Below are 14180 nucleotides of genomic sequence, written 5' to 3' on the forward strand. Positions count from 1 at the left end.
AGTGATGTTCTTGACGTAATTTATGAAAAGGTCTATTCCAAAGAACTAAAATTCTGAGCGTTACTTCTATCCGCAGACACGTGTTTCTCCCTTCCCAGTACTCATCAGTGCAGCTCGGGTAAGCAAGAACATATATAAATAAACGGATCCGTCCTTCGTAACTTTTGGGTTGACAACCCGGGGGGGGGGGCACTGGGTTTGCGGACTGACGGTATGTGCGGGCCAAAAATTGGCTTTTATAATTGCACCCTTACAGTGCAGCAAAAATCAGTGAAAATCATACCCTTAGAGTGCATTTTCCCCAAAATTTTCTATCCTTTTCGTGCAAAAAATGGTCAAAATTCTAGCATTTTTGGTCAAAATATCTAGATTTTTCAAAAATTTTCTGAAATTTCTACCCTTACAGTGCATCTCTAGTTTTTCCGACCCTTACAGCGCATTTTAAACATACTGGAAAAGGTACCCTTAGGACCCGCACATACCCATCGGTCTTTTTGCCCAGCTGCCCCCCCCCCCCCCGGGGTTGACAAACTAAAGTCTGTCTCGAAATAATTTGCAGCTGGAGAAAAAGATGACTGTAACTTTTGATAGAATTCGAATCAAGTTGCGGTTTTGTGCTCGTTAAAAAGATATTCGTGAGTGGAATATTATCAAGTAAAAAAATTGAGAAAAAAAAAGAAAAAGAAAATGAAAAATGAAGAAGAAAAAAATCAACTTCTTGTAGAAATGTGGTATAATTATCATTTTCACAGGAGTGACTCTTCAATCTTAGATCATCATCACTGTGAAAAAATTTTTCAAAAATATTCATTTAATCAAAAGATATCAAACAAAGTTTATTGCTGGTTGATCGACAAAAGGCAGGTTTTTTCGTTTTTTTTGTCGTTTTTTACTACTTTATAGAGTCAACCAGCAATAAATTTTGTTTGATATCTTTTGATTGAATGAATATTTTTGAAAATTTTTTTGACAGTGATGATGATCTAAGATTGAAGAATCACTCCTGTGAAAATGATAATTATACCACATTTCTACAAGAAGTTGATTTTTTTCTTCTTCATTTTTCATTTTCATTTTCTTTTTTTTTCTCAATTTTTTTACTTGATAATATTCCACTCACGAATATCTTTTTAACGAGCACAAAACCGCAACTTGATTCGAATTCTATCAAAAGTTACAGTCATTTTTTTCTCCAGCTGCAAATTATTTCGAGACAGACTTTAAATAGTTCTCTAAAGATATCTTTTTATTACCTTAAATTTTCCTGTCCCTTCCTATCCAGTGTTTGAGTTTCCCTAGCTACAGTATTCATCGTTGTTCAAATTGCTTATTTTGTACCCAAATCTTCTTCTTTTCATTCCAGTTCATTGAAGAAAACATTGAAAGATACGCAGCCGAAATGGAAGGTGTTAACATCCGTGCTGAACAATTGTCAGACATATGTGCCGATTCTCTCATCCCCAAACGACAAATCTCATTATTGAATAAAAAATTCAAATTAGTTTCTTATCAGTTGGAACAAGTACAAGCACCGGAAGAAAAAGGTTTGGAAGTGTTTTCGTCTATTTCCTCCATGCCGTAGACCACTGACCTTTATATACCCTGGACCAAGCAAAATCTTTGATCGGAGTATTTTGAAAAGTGGTACCCTAATGGCGGCACTACTCAATAGCGGTGTAAATGCATCGAAAGCGCCGCTAGGTCTACTTTACCTCTAGACTAGAGTCTACTTCTGGCTGAACTTTGCTTTTTGATAATTTTTGATGACGCTGAGTCCAGTGAAGTAGACTAGAAGCGTTTGGCGAGGTCGCCATTTTGAAAAAGAATTTTTGAAATCCCAATAACAAAAAAACTACTTGGAGTTGAAAGATATAATCAAAAATGAGAAACAAACATCAATAACAGATTTGCAATCCCTTATTCTCAAATAAAAACATTGCTTCATTCTTTTTTTCACCTGGCAAAAACAACGAAAATCTGGCGGACTGTTTTACAGTCCGCCTAAGCAAAAGCATACTACCATATACTACCGGGCCACTTAATCGCGCCATCCAGTCTATCAAAAAGCTTTAAGTGGACCCCGGGCTACTTTACCTCCAATACTTTTGATGATGTAGCGCCGTTAGACGTTAATTTTTAACATCTGGTACCAATTCCAAAAAAACTTCGATCAAAGATGGTGGATATAGCTAGGTCCAGGGATATATTAAGGTCAGTGCAGTAGACACATCCTTAAGGGAATTTTGGTTTAATATTTTTACCCTTGTATCTCTCAATATATTCTAATCTTTCAATGATATCCTGCTTGGAACTTAGCTTCCGAATTAGCTTCCAATTTGGGATGGAATTGTCTAAGTAAAAGTAAGTAAGTATATTCATCTGGTGGCTGTCGGCGGAGCCGGGAGTGAGGGAGTCTATCCACTTTTCTATTTGCGCTAGACCTGGGAGATCGAATACTGAGGTGGAGCGCTACACCTACTCTGAGCTCCCAGTAACTTACCGCCTAGATCAGATTACCCAATCTAAGCTATTCATCCACTGAGTTGGCGGTGACCGGGGATCGAATCCACAACCCTTAGATTGTAAGGCGAATGCTCTACTGACTGAGCAACCCAGCCACGGGTAGGGTATTCCACGGGAATAGGGTAGAAGTTGATCAACATTTCTGATGGTTGTTGACAGAAAGGGGACCGTAGATTTCACTTAAAACTAAAATTTTCAAAATAACATTCTTGCCCCTTACAACATATTTCAAGGCCTTTTAATTGATTTAACTTTTTTTTTCTCCATAGAAACCACCTACAAAATCAGCGTCGAGACAGGAGACGTCGAGAACGCTGACACGCGGGCTAGTGTCAACATCAAATTATTCGGCGAATACGGGAACAGTGATCAACTCCAGTTACGTCAATCCGAAACAAAACGTAAAAAATTCCAACGCGGACAGGTGGATTTGTTTACGTTCCGTTCACAACCATGGCTTGGAAAACTTTCCAAATTACGCGTCTGGCATGATAACGAGGGTTCAAACCCTCAATGGTTTCTAGCCAGTATTTATATACTGGATGAACTGTCAGGACGCTTGTTTTGCTTTGTCTTCGATTCATGGTTGAGCAAAGACGCTGGTGCCGTTCTACGTGAAATCCCTGTTGGTGCTATGGCCCTTTATAAAGAAACTGGTACGTTACTTTAAGATTCCATTTTGCAATTTTTTTTTAATCTATCACAATGTCGAGTCTCTTACCTCGGACTACAACTCGAATGTCTCCTAAACTCAAACAAGTTTTCTTGTACCTTTAGTTAACAATGGTTCCATACTCCATAACTTGAAATTTCTATAACCCGAGTAAATTTGTGTTCCCCGTGTGAGCTTGAGTTATACAAACTCAACTTTATATACGATGGGCGTGTATTAGTATAATACCACAGGAGATATTTTTTAGAGCCCCCTTCAAGGTCTTCCAAAAGTAACCGTAATATTGTTACAATTGCTTCCTCTAAAGAATGCATTGTTTTGAAATTGGTAGAGTCCCTTCACCAGCTACAGTGACGATTACTTTCAACAAGTTCGATCATTTCTTTTCAGCTCCAGATATCTTGGCCCGTAAACACAAGTTCACAGAAGTACAATGGTTATTCGACACTTTAAAATTGACCTCATATGAGAACAAGATGAGAACAGTTGAAGAACTTGTGCAGGATATTCAAGATGTGGTCAGAGAAATCGAAGAAATTCATGCCGTTTTCAATGACGAATGCTTCTCAAAGAAACCGTTCGACCAGTTGGCTCAACAACAAGAACTTTTAAAAGTAAGATGATTTTTTAACATAGCATGTCGGGTCTTCCCTTATCTAGCCCGGGGCCACTTATAGCTTTTTGATAGACTTGAGAGATCGAAATTTCGGTGGTGTTTTCATTTTTTTACTATATTTTTATAAACTTGGGGTTTAAGATTACTATTTTATTGCTTTGATTGATGTTTTTATATAATTTTTGAAAACGAAAGTGAAAAATTCCAAGTTGGCGATATCCTCTATTCTACTTAGCTGGACCCGTTTGAAGATTCCTCGAATCACCAATATTTGAGATGAATTTTTTTCATTTTAAATTTGTTCTCAAGGAAATGGAAACCCGTATGGACAGTGTCAGTCCTTCGGTGACGTCACTAATGATGGTGCAACAAGCATACATTAACCAAACCACGCCTGAAGAAATGCATAATATTGATGTTCATCTCACTACCATGTGCGCTCGATGGAATGCGCTGGATAAAGAGTTCCGTCACAGGTATGAGTTCAAGCCATTTTGGTCAAACTCAGCTTTAAGAAAGCGCGGAGACAAAACCCTATCTTTTTAAATCTACGCTTTCTGTCTGCATACTTCTTATAAATTTCAAAAATTGGAATATGGCAAAACCATTGCGTTCTAATAGATTTAGAACGCCATGGGCAAAACCAAAGATTGGCCTTTTTAAAAGGAAAACATACGTTTTTTTATAAAGACATTCAAAATTTTTGAAACCTTCGGATGTTCTTAACTGTTTTATTTTTATTCCCAAAAATGTTCTTCTTAAAATGTTTTTATTTTCATCGTTTTGTTGAGTATTTTTATATTTTAAGAAGAAATCGGTTTTCAGAGTTCGCAAAGCCTCAAAATGTTCCTAACTTTTTCTTGATATTTTGGCAATCAAAGCAGGGGGGGGTCAGTGTACCAGAAGGTGGCATGTATCCTGGGGTGGGTGGGTGTTTGAGAAAAAAATTTGTCATGTACTACCTGTGTACTATAATTGGGGTGTTGGGTCCAAAATTGATTTTGATTTTTACTACCTGTGTACCAAAATAGGGGTGTTGGGTCCAACATCGACTCTGATTTTTACTACCTGTGTACCAAAATAGAGGTGTTGGGTCCAAAATTGATTTTGATTTTTACTACCTGTGTACCAAAATAGAGGTGTTGGGTCCAACATCGACTCTGATTTTTACTACCTGTGTACCAAAATAGAGATGTTGGGTCCAAAATCGATTTTGATTTTTACTACCTGGTACCAAATAGAGGTGTTGGGTCCAAAATCGATATTAACAGTATGGAAACAAAAAGGCTCAGAAGAAATTTTTGCTAAAATAGAAATGTAAAGTTGTTCTATTATAAATTGATCAAGCCAAGTTTGTCCAAGATCATTCTTCCAAACTTTTTTGAATTAATTGAAATCCTACCAGATCCCACTAAAATGAAGGTTTATCGAGTCAATGTAAACATTAGAACATTCTAATTCAAACATTCGAACATCAAAGGTGCCAACTCTCACGCATTGAGTGCGAGACTCAAGCATTTCCACATGGTCTCATGCAATTTTTGAAAAGTTTGATTTCTCACGCATTTTGGATTTTTTTAAAAAATTTTCCTGTTTTTCCGATTTTTGGAAAAAAGTTTTCCCGATTTGCCGATTTGCCGAAAAAAGTTTCCCCGGTTTTCTGATTTTTTCCAGGTAGTACCCGGTAGTAAATGGGGGGTATGGGGTGGTTTTGTTTTTTTTACAGGTACTACCTGGTAGTAAATAGGGGGTATGGGGTGGTTTCGGGATTTTTCCATGTAGTATAGTGTACTTCAGGGGTGGGTGGGTGTCAAGTTTTGAAAAATACCTTGTAGTACACATACATGCCGCCTTATAGTACACTGACCCCCCCCCCTGATCAAAGCTGTATTCTTATATAGTTTGTTCTCATATATAAAAACGTGTAAAAATGTGTACATTTTTTTTTCTAGATACGTATCGGTGGAGAAGAACGTCGGTGAATGGCAACAGTTTACGGATGATTGTAATTCACTCATGCTGTTCTTAACCAAAGCTGAAAACCAACTACGAGAGAATCAAAATGATGATGTTGAAAAGGTTTGTCAACTTGTTTTGTTCTCTTTTTCAGATGGATTTCCGACTCAGCGAAGTAAATAATTAGACTTTTCCGTCTCAAAATACTGCATAACTCACTCAAGTCTCAAGAATATATGCAAATTTGCTGTGCAAAAACTATTTTTCGGGCTCAGACAGGTAAAAAACCTTGCTTTTACCACTGATTGTGTTTTCCTCTTTTTATTATTTTATCAGTTGTGCTGCTGAATCTGTAACATCATTGAGGAACCATTAAGATAGTGATACCATTAGATTCTCTGACTACTTCTAAAGACTTATTAAACAACAAAGTAATTCAATAAAAGTTTTAACAGTGATGTTTCAAAATATCAAAAGAGACTTCACTTTCAGACTAAAATGCAATGGCTGAACTTGTTTCAGAAGTAGAAAGAAATCTTAAAACATTCTACGATTTCACTGAGCTTTATTTGGATTCAGAATAGTATTTTAATGTTCTATATTAGCGGGATGCTAGTTATGGAAGCTTATTTCAGATCACAAGACTAGACAGAGTCTTAGAACTAACTTGTCTAATCATGATTCACAAAGATAAAAAAAGAAAGCTTAAGATGATGAATTAATCATTCTATAGACTAGAAAGAACCGAGAGGATGATCACTACTTTGGTCATTAGTTGTCCATTCTGCAAAATTTAAATCTCACTTTTATATTTTCTAAAGCACCCGTGGTTAGCTCTTTTCTAAATCAAATAATTCTCAATTCATACGAAGCAAAGACTTTTTAACAGTCGCCGGTTTTAAAAATTAAAACAAATCGATTTTGTCCCAAAAATGCAAAACTTTAAACTTTTAGGCTCGCAATTTGTTCATTATGTAATTTCACCAATTTGCCGTTTACAATCAGTTTAGAAAATTATATTCTTATAAAACATGTCTACTCTATAAAGAATACGATGACATCATTTTTCATTAGTTTTGTTTGTTTGTTTATCTACACAGGACCTCTATGATGAGATCAATCGCAATGAATTCAAACTGAATAACCTCAATAATACTGGCACGACGCTCATAGCCTTGTCCACAGACTCAAATGCTGAGCTGAAAGATAAATTGGAATCGGTAAACAGACGTTGGAAAGAAATCATGAGTGGATTGAATAGCAGGAAGTTGGGGTAAGTCAGTTTCATTGTTGTATATTTTGTATTGATATTTGAACGTTTGAAAAAACTTGTGAACTAAAGATAAGCTAATGCATTGGTTTCAACTGATGATTTTCAACAAACTATCTTAGAAAGAGAAGAAAAAAGTTTTTTTGAAGTGAACCAAGAAACATTCTACTAATTACTCAAGTATAGAATAATTTAGGGATCGGGCTATTCCAGAAATAGTCTGTACTCCCTATGTTGAGGTCCAGGGTAGTCTGGGAAATGGTTTCTGGCTTTTTCGAGTTTACAAATCCAGGGTGGTCTAAAAAAATAAGTACAAAAATCCAGGGGGTCACCTTCCCCCAAAAAGACCTCTTCGACATAGGGGGTACAAATCTTTTCTGGAACAGCGAATTTCTAATTTAGTATTGGAAGTGACGCCACGATTGCACTCTCTCGTCATTGACCTAGAAATTTTTATATGTCAAATTTCCTTTCAGTTATGTAAATCTGATGTAAGGTTCCTTCCTTCGCTACTCAAAGCTGAGCTGATCAAGTGCTTTAAATACAGCAAAGTGAAAGCTCTTAGAGCTTTGTCCTATATAGTACTAGCTTTACTCGTTAAGCCTATCATCAGCTAAAATATATGTAATGGTTGTAAAGAAAAAATTCTGAATATTTTTATAAAAGTGATTTTATAAGAACAATCTTATAAACAATATTTCAAAGGTTTTGATTTAGTTCTTTCAATAAATCCTGAAGAAATATTTTCTATAATTTCTGGAAATTTATGTTTGGTAAAAAATGTCACGAATTCCTAACTCTTTGAGTCATAGCGTATAGATTATAAGTTTAAAACCAACAAAACTATTCTTGGGCCATTCCACATTAAGTACTTACATACCTTCATGACTGATATACGTCAAAACCTTTGGCAAAATGCGGGGGCGAGCTTATTGTTCTTAATCTGCACTTAAGAGTGTTTTCTCCCTGCTTTTTTTGATTTTGTTGTTCTTGCTCGAGAGCTTTTTTCAGCTATGCAATTTTTTTTGTAGAGTACAATTTTTTTAGTAGAGTTCACTTTGATTTAGCTGTATACACATTTTTACTGGAGAGGACTTTAAATTAGTATTCGTTTAGATCTTGTTGGTATGCGAATAAAGGTTATTATGATATTTGTTCGTTTTTCATTGTGTTTATCCACACAGATCGGCATTCTTTTTTTTACAAGAACCAGGAAATTTTGTTCTTATTTTTTGGTACTTTCAGCGTCAAATTGTTCTTATCCTGTTCTTATATATATTATTTTATGATGTATACCCAATGTTTACTACTTTGACCCCTAAATTGCTTGAAATTGAGTCAGGGTTCAAGCATTGTTCTTAAATTGTTCTTATTTTTGGCGATTTTGAGCCTCATTGTTCTTATAAAATTGTTCTTAAAAAAGGAAAAAAAGTGTATTTGTAACATATCATATTATTTCTTATTTGACTTTCATCTCTCCCTTTAGATCCCTAATGGATGACCCAAAGATCAAAGAGTTTGTTAATAAATCGGATCAAATTAAAACACAACTGGATGCCATCTTTAAACTGGTCTTCCATACTAAACCACATCCAGTGGATGCTGGGTCACTACAAAAATACAGGGATGACCTCAAGGTATGTGCTTTTGTACTTTTAATCTTTTGCTGTTGTAGATCTTTTGCGGAAAACCTTGGACAGCCATCCTATAGAACAGGATGACTAAATCAAGGAACTTTAATAAAACAAGATTAAATTGGAAAAGAAGCTGAATTTTGCTCTTCTTTTGTCTAAAATGATTTATGATAATTTTAAAGTCTGTTCTCGGTAACAGTGTATTTCTTTATGGCCTTCATACGAAAACTTTGTCAATGCCAGTAGACTAACACCTTCGAAAGTGGTTTATATGAAGAGAAATATACAATTTGTGAATAGACTTAGCTACTAGCTAATATTTTGCGATTCTTTTTCTCCTTGCACAGAAATGTGAAAATGATTTGACCGATAGAAGGGATGAGATAGGACGTTTAACAGATGATGCCGATCGATTACTTGAACGTCCCGATTTGTCCGCCAACCAACTTGATGAGATTAAATCACGTTCGACTTCCATGCAAGCTCAAGTACAAGATCTGACCACAGGACATAGTATGTCTCTTAGTTTTTTGGTTGTTTGTTTTTTCTGGTCATTTTGAATGCATTGCTCCCTTTTTTTATCCAGTAATTCAGTTTTCAATTCCGTTAACCTTAGAAGATCGTTTCCTCTACTTTACCATTACTGAATCCAAATAATTCCAAATTATTTTAGTTTTTTTATGTTATTTTGATTCATGCCGTCCGTATGAACTAGAATTTTCAGCCAAAAATTCAGAAAATTGATTTATCAAAATATAAATGATTGTTTTCTCGAGCATTCAAAATTTCATTCATTGTTTTTTTTCTTCAAACTTTCAGGCAAACGATTTGATGTTGTTGAGAACAACCTAGCACGTGCAACGCGCTTCCTTGATGAACTCGATGGCCTTTCCAGTTGGATGAGCAAGACAAGAGATTTATTGGAAGGCCACAAGGAAAACAAACCGGGATATAATGTCGACCCTGAGGTATTGTTGACATTGTTTTTTTTTTACTCGTAACTTTTTTTTCTCATGATCTTATAAATTTTAATTAACTCTGATAACTGGAGATATTGGTCAATTTATTGAGCGTAAGATCTTTCAAAGAACCATGAATTTTCTTAGTGTTTTTAATTTAAAAAAGGAATAAGCACTGTATTAAATGAATGAACCTGAGAAACATTATCTCGCTCAATTTACCTTGATTACCCAGATCACAGCGATCCGCCAGTCTCTCGTATCTTATCGCATCAAGCCTTTCATAATCTCAACAATTTCTCTCATCACAGATCATGAAGAAATCATTAGAAACACGTAAATGCAACGTTCTTTCCATCAATGACCTTTTGAAAGACTTCAAAGCTGAAGGGGAGCTGGCGTCTGGGAATTTCCCACAAGCCGTTGGCGAGAAGATCGGACAACTAAATGTCGACTGGCAAATCATTATACGTCTTGCGCTAGCGCTTAAAGAACGACCAGTGTCGGAAGAAGTCGTCGTCGCAGAGACTGTTCAAGAACGTCAAGACGCTCCCGTCACGTTTGATTCGTTACAAACCAGTTTATCTTTCACAACGACTGAAACTTCAAAATACAAATATGAAAGTAAGAGAATTTTTCCCAAAGTGAGTGTCTAGGATAGGAAATCTTGGTCAAAATTTTAATGATACCCTCGGACACCCTATGGTTTTGATCATAATTCATGTTATGCACTATTGCAATGTCTTCTGGTATTATATCACGGACCCAATAGCTGATTGGTTGTATACGTAAAATCAGTCAATACGTCACTTTCAACCAATCAGCTATTGGATCCACGGAAGACATTGCAATGGTGCATAGCATGAATTCATTCAGTTAAGCCGTCTGTAATGTTTGTACATTATATTGTATCAATTAATCTGAGTTGCTCGTATTGTCTCCTCTTAGCAGATTCATGGGTAAAAATAGAAAATCCCGGGAAACAATTAATCTTAAGTGATTTCCTAACAGTATCCACTTACAGAAGAATAACACCAGGCCTTCAGCGATTCGAAATAAATGGTGGTGGCTCGATCTAATACGCTTCATTGGAACTTCGCGATCCTTTCTTGGTACTTCAAATTTGGTTACCCATGAGTCTACATGGGCTACCTTATCTTTGTAAAAAATAAAACGATAGGTCGCTTTTGTGGTTGTGCGTTTTATTACATAGGATTATATATGCTTATAATAAAAATCAACAAAAAGTCTTCTAATTAAACCCATCATTATCACTTAAGATTGTTTTTAAAGGTAGGTAGTTATAGTAATTATTAAAAAAAAATGTTTTCCTTTCCTTTTTCAGTGTATTCTTCGACAAACGAGAACAGTATCGGTGGCGAAGGAGAGACGGCTCATTTACACGATTGGTTGAGACTGGTCGAACAGAAAATCAAAAGTTTGAACGTTACCATTGGTGATGAAGATGAAATGTCGGCTGCCGTACAAAAACAAAACGTAAGTTGCTGCTAAGTTGGTGCTGGTTTATGGGATTGAAGAGTTTTAAAACCCTTTTTCATTAGGTCTTGTATTGGTTCAGTGGATCCTCTCTGTGTCAAAGATTTTTATAAATTGAAGTTTGGAATTTCTCTTTGAATCTACCTTTCAAAACAGTCCTTTCTATGGGCGAAAGTTTAAATTTGAAAAGGTATTTCAGCTGGCAACGTTCTTCCCTTTTTCGTTCTCTGCATTTTAAAGACTATCATGGCTAGTGTTTTTACAAGTTCTTTATAAATCGAGTCTCGTCGGTTTGTCAACCCCCTGATGTTATGAACCTGCCGAGTTAAACTTTCGGTCCTTGATGAAATAGAGAGAGATCACTGTAAAAATATTTGACCAATCAAATTGGGTTTAAAAATATTTAGTCGGAAGAAAAAACTTTAGAAATTAGTTAAAGAGATTGAAAACATTTGTGATTGTGGTGACTTTTTATTTGGTTTTGAACATGAAGAAATGGTACGTCAGCAGCCCTCCGAAACACTTCAACCATCAGGTAAAACTAACTAAGAATCAGAAAATAATTTTCCACGTCTCTGTAGAGGGCGTTACCAGCCAAAAATAAAATCTCGAGCTTATGAATTTTTCTTAATTCTATGCTTGCGTCGATTACAGCATCTCAAATTCTTCTGAAATTTGGTACGAAGATTTGTCAAGATTTTAGCTACTGTATTGAAAAAAATGTTTTTAAAGTATTTCCGGGACACCTGCTAATTGGCTACTCGTCATTTTAAATAATGATAGTATGTACCAAACTTTCCTCAATGTCGTAAAGGAATGGTAAAAGTTTTTTTTTAGATTCTACTCGATAGCCCCATAAACCAAAAGTAACTGTGAATATTTAAAATATTATTACCAAACGAATCTTTAAAAATTAATTCTTGAAAAATATCATTTTTTGATGACGCAAGTTTTGATACTATTTTCATTCATTTTTCAGTCGATATAAAGATTTTTTGACAGGTTACACGCAGTGTCGGTTTTTCTTAACTCCCCTGTCACGTAAAAGAAGGATCATTTTCTTTTTTGGGTATCAAATATTTAAGAAAAAGATTGAAGAATTTTGGAGAAAAAAATACTTTTGGGGTTTATCCTTGCAGAGAGTTTTAACAAAAATATCCATATTTTGTGGGTATATGTTAGTTTTAAGGCGGTACCAAAAGCAAAAGGTGTTTTATTTTTTTCTCTTAAGTTTTATTTGGATTTTTCTCACCCTTTTCCAAATATCTTTGACGATTTTTGTATTCATTGCTTATTTGTTCAATCATTAAATATTGAAATCTTCATTTTATTTGTAAAAGAATTTTGATAAAATATCATTTTGAAAAAAGGTTTATATAGCTGTCTGTTGTATGCGGGACAAGGTTGTTCTTTGATTTTGAAAAGCTAAGCTTTGGTTTATGAGCGACCATAAAGCTTTATAATTGATCGATCGGTAAGAAATTGGAATCTGAGACTTGGGCCATTGGAACCTTATAAGGCTCTAAAAAGGATTCATGACTTGAAATCGATGGAAAATTACCAATTTTATATTTTCTTCCAAAAAATACACCAAAAACTTGTTAGGGAAAAATTGTCTGAAACCTTTAGACTTTGACACTATAAATTTCATTACTGAACTTTTTTCATACCATAGTCCATCCAATTAGAGATGTCAAACCGACGTAAAGAATATGACGGCGCTATTTCCATGGCAACCACGTCACCACAAGACGACGAAAAGATTAACAAGTTGAAAGAACATTGGGAAGGAGTATGGGGCAAAGTCTTGAACAAGAAGTCACTTATTAACCAAGCTCTGGGTAAGGCATTCTTACACTTTTGATTCCGAATAGAACTCATTCATCCGTTCGTTCGGCTACGTCAAATGCACCCCTGTCTGACAGCCTCGGTAAAACTTTTTTCCTCACTGGGGATAAATTCCTTTTGAAATCCCAATGGGGATAGAAATTCTATTGTAAAAATCCAGTGGATATGATTTTGGAGTACAATTTTCAAACATTGAAATTTCGAATAGGGATGAAATCAAAGTCAATTTCCCAGTAGGCTAAAATTCAAGGGTATTTTCCCACTGGGGACGAAATTTTGCAAAATTTTCTAGTGGAATTTTCTTGGGTCCCAGCGGGGACAAATCTTCCTTTGTTTCAAGCGTGACTCTTACTCTAGTAAGGCCTAAAAGTCTTAAGCTGTCTATTGAGTAGACTACTGAAGGCTTTCTTATTCATTTGTTTGGCTAATCTCAAACGCATTATGCTTTAAAAAGTCAAAAGCAAACTGATTTCAACAGCGCTTAAGAGAATTTCCTCATGGAATTTGTTAATCCGAAAATAGATTTCTGAATTTTTTGCTCCAGGATTAATCAAACGAGGCTTCTGTAGACTCCTATGTGCTCTTGTTTGCATTTCTATTTCCGCTTTGACACCACAGGCTTGTATGTTTAGGATTAAGGCTTTCAACGAACGAATAGCTGAAGTATAAAGTTTGATATTCTGTCTATCCATTGATGAGTTGAAATTGTGATCTCAGTGATAATACACAAAGATTTTTGTTGCTGTTTTTCATGACTTGCATCATGTACTAATTTCATGCTAAATCAAAACCAATGAGTTGTTTGTAGTTATACCTGATTGATTGCCCTTTTAATCGTTTGGGTAATTTTTGATGAATTGATTGAAGCTAAACTAACTAATTTTTTTTTTTTTTTTTTGCTGATTTCTCTTAATTTCTTTTTTTTCTCTCTCTCCATACCTCTAGTTGATTGGCGTCGTTACAACGAGTTGCGTTTACAACTTGATAATTATGTGTACAAAGCCGATATTCAATTGAACGAAAACCAACAGATTGGTACTACCGTCACCGAACTAGAAGCACAACTTGAAAAACACAAGGTGAGTAATTTTGTACTGCACCCTGTTTTTGTTCGGTTTTTGTGTTTTTATAGCGAGTTTATGTATTTGCACTTTCGAGGACGGTGGCAAAGCGACTGAAGCGATTTAGAATAACCTAACCCGGT

The 14180-nt window shown here is 35.4% G+C and overlaps 1 protein-coding gene across 1 annotated transcript in view; it reads left to right on the forward strand.

Moving 5' to 3' along the window:
- Positions 1-14180, forward strand: part of LOC136822650 (dystrophin-like) — a 54467-nt gene that overhangs the window by 11899 nt on the left and 28388 nt on the right. The window contains exons 12-24 of the mRNA XM_067078921.1: positions 1364-1544; positions 2793-3179; positions 3587-3810; positions 4122-4288; positions 5765-5891; positions 6869-7041; positions 8525-8675; positions 9020-9185; positions 9492-9640; positions 9943-10255; positions 10977-11128; positions 12804-12969; positions 13922-14055. Of these exons, the coding sequence (XP_066935022.1) occupies positions 1364-1544; positions 2793-3179; positions 3587-3810; positions 4122-4288; positions 5765-5891; positions 6869-7041; positions 8525-8675; positions 9020-9185; positions 9492-9640; positions 9943-10255; positions 10977-11128; positions 12804-12969; positions 13922-14055 (2490 nt within the window). The remainder of the gene's footprint in view (positions 1-1363; positions 1545-2792; positions 3180-3586; positions 3811-4121; positions 4289-5764; positions 5892-6868; positions 7042-8524; positions 8676-9019; positions 9186-9491; positions 9641-9942; positions 10256-10976; positions 11129-12803; positions 12970-13921; positions 14056-14180) is intronic.

The sequence above is a fragment of the Clytia hemisphaerica genome, unplaced genomic scaffold (assembly GCF_902728285.1).
Source record: "Clytia hemisphaerica strain Z4C2 unplaced genomic scaffold, Clytia hemisphaerica genome assembly, whole genome shotgun sequence".
NCBI lineage: Eukaryota > Metazoa > Cnidaria > Hydrozoa > Leptothecata > Clytiidae > Clytia > Clytia hemisphaerica.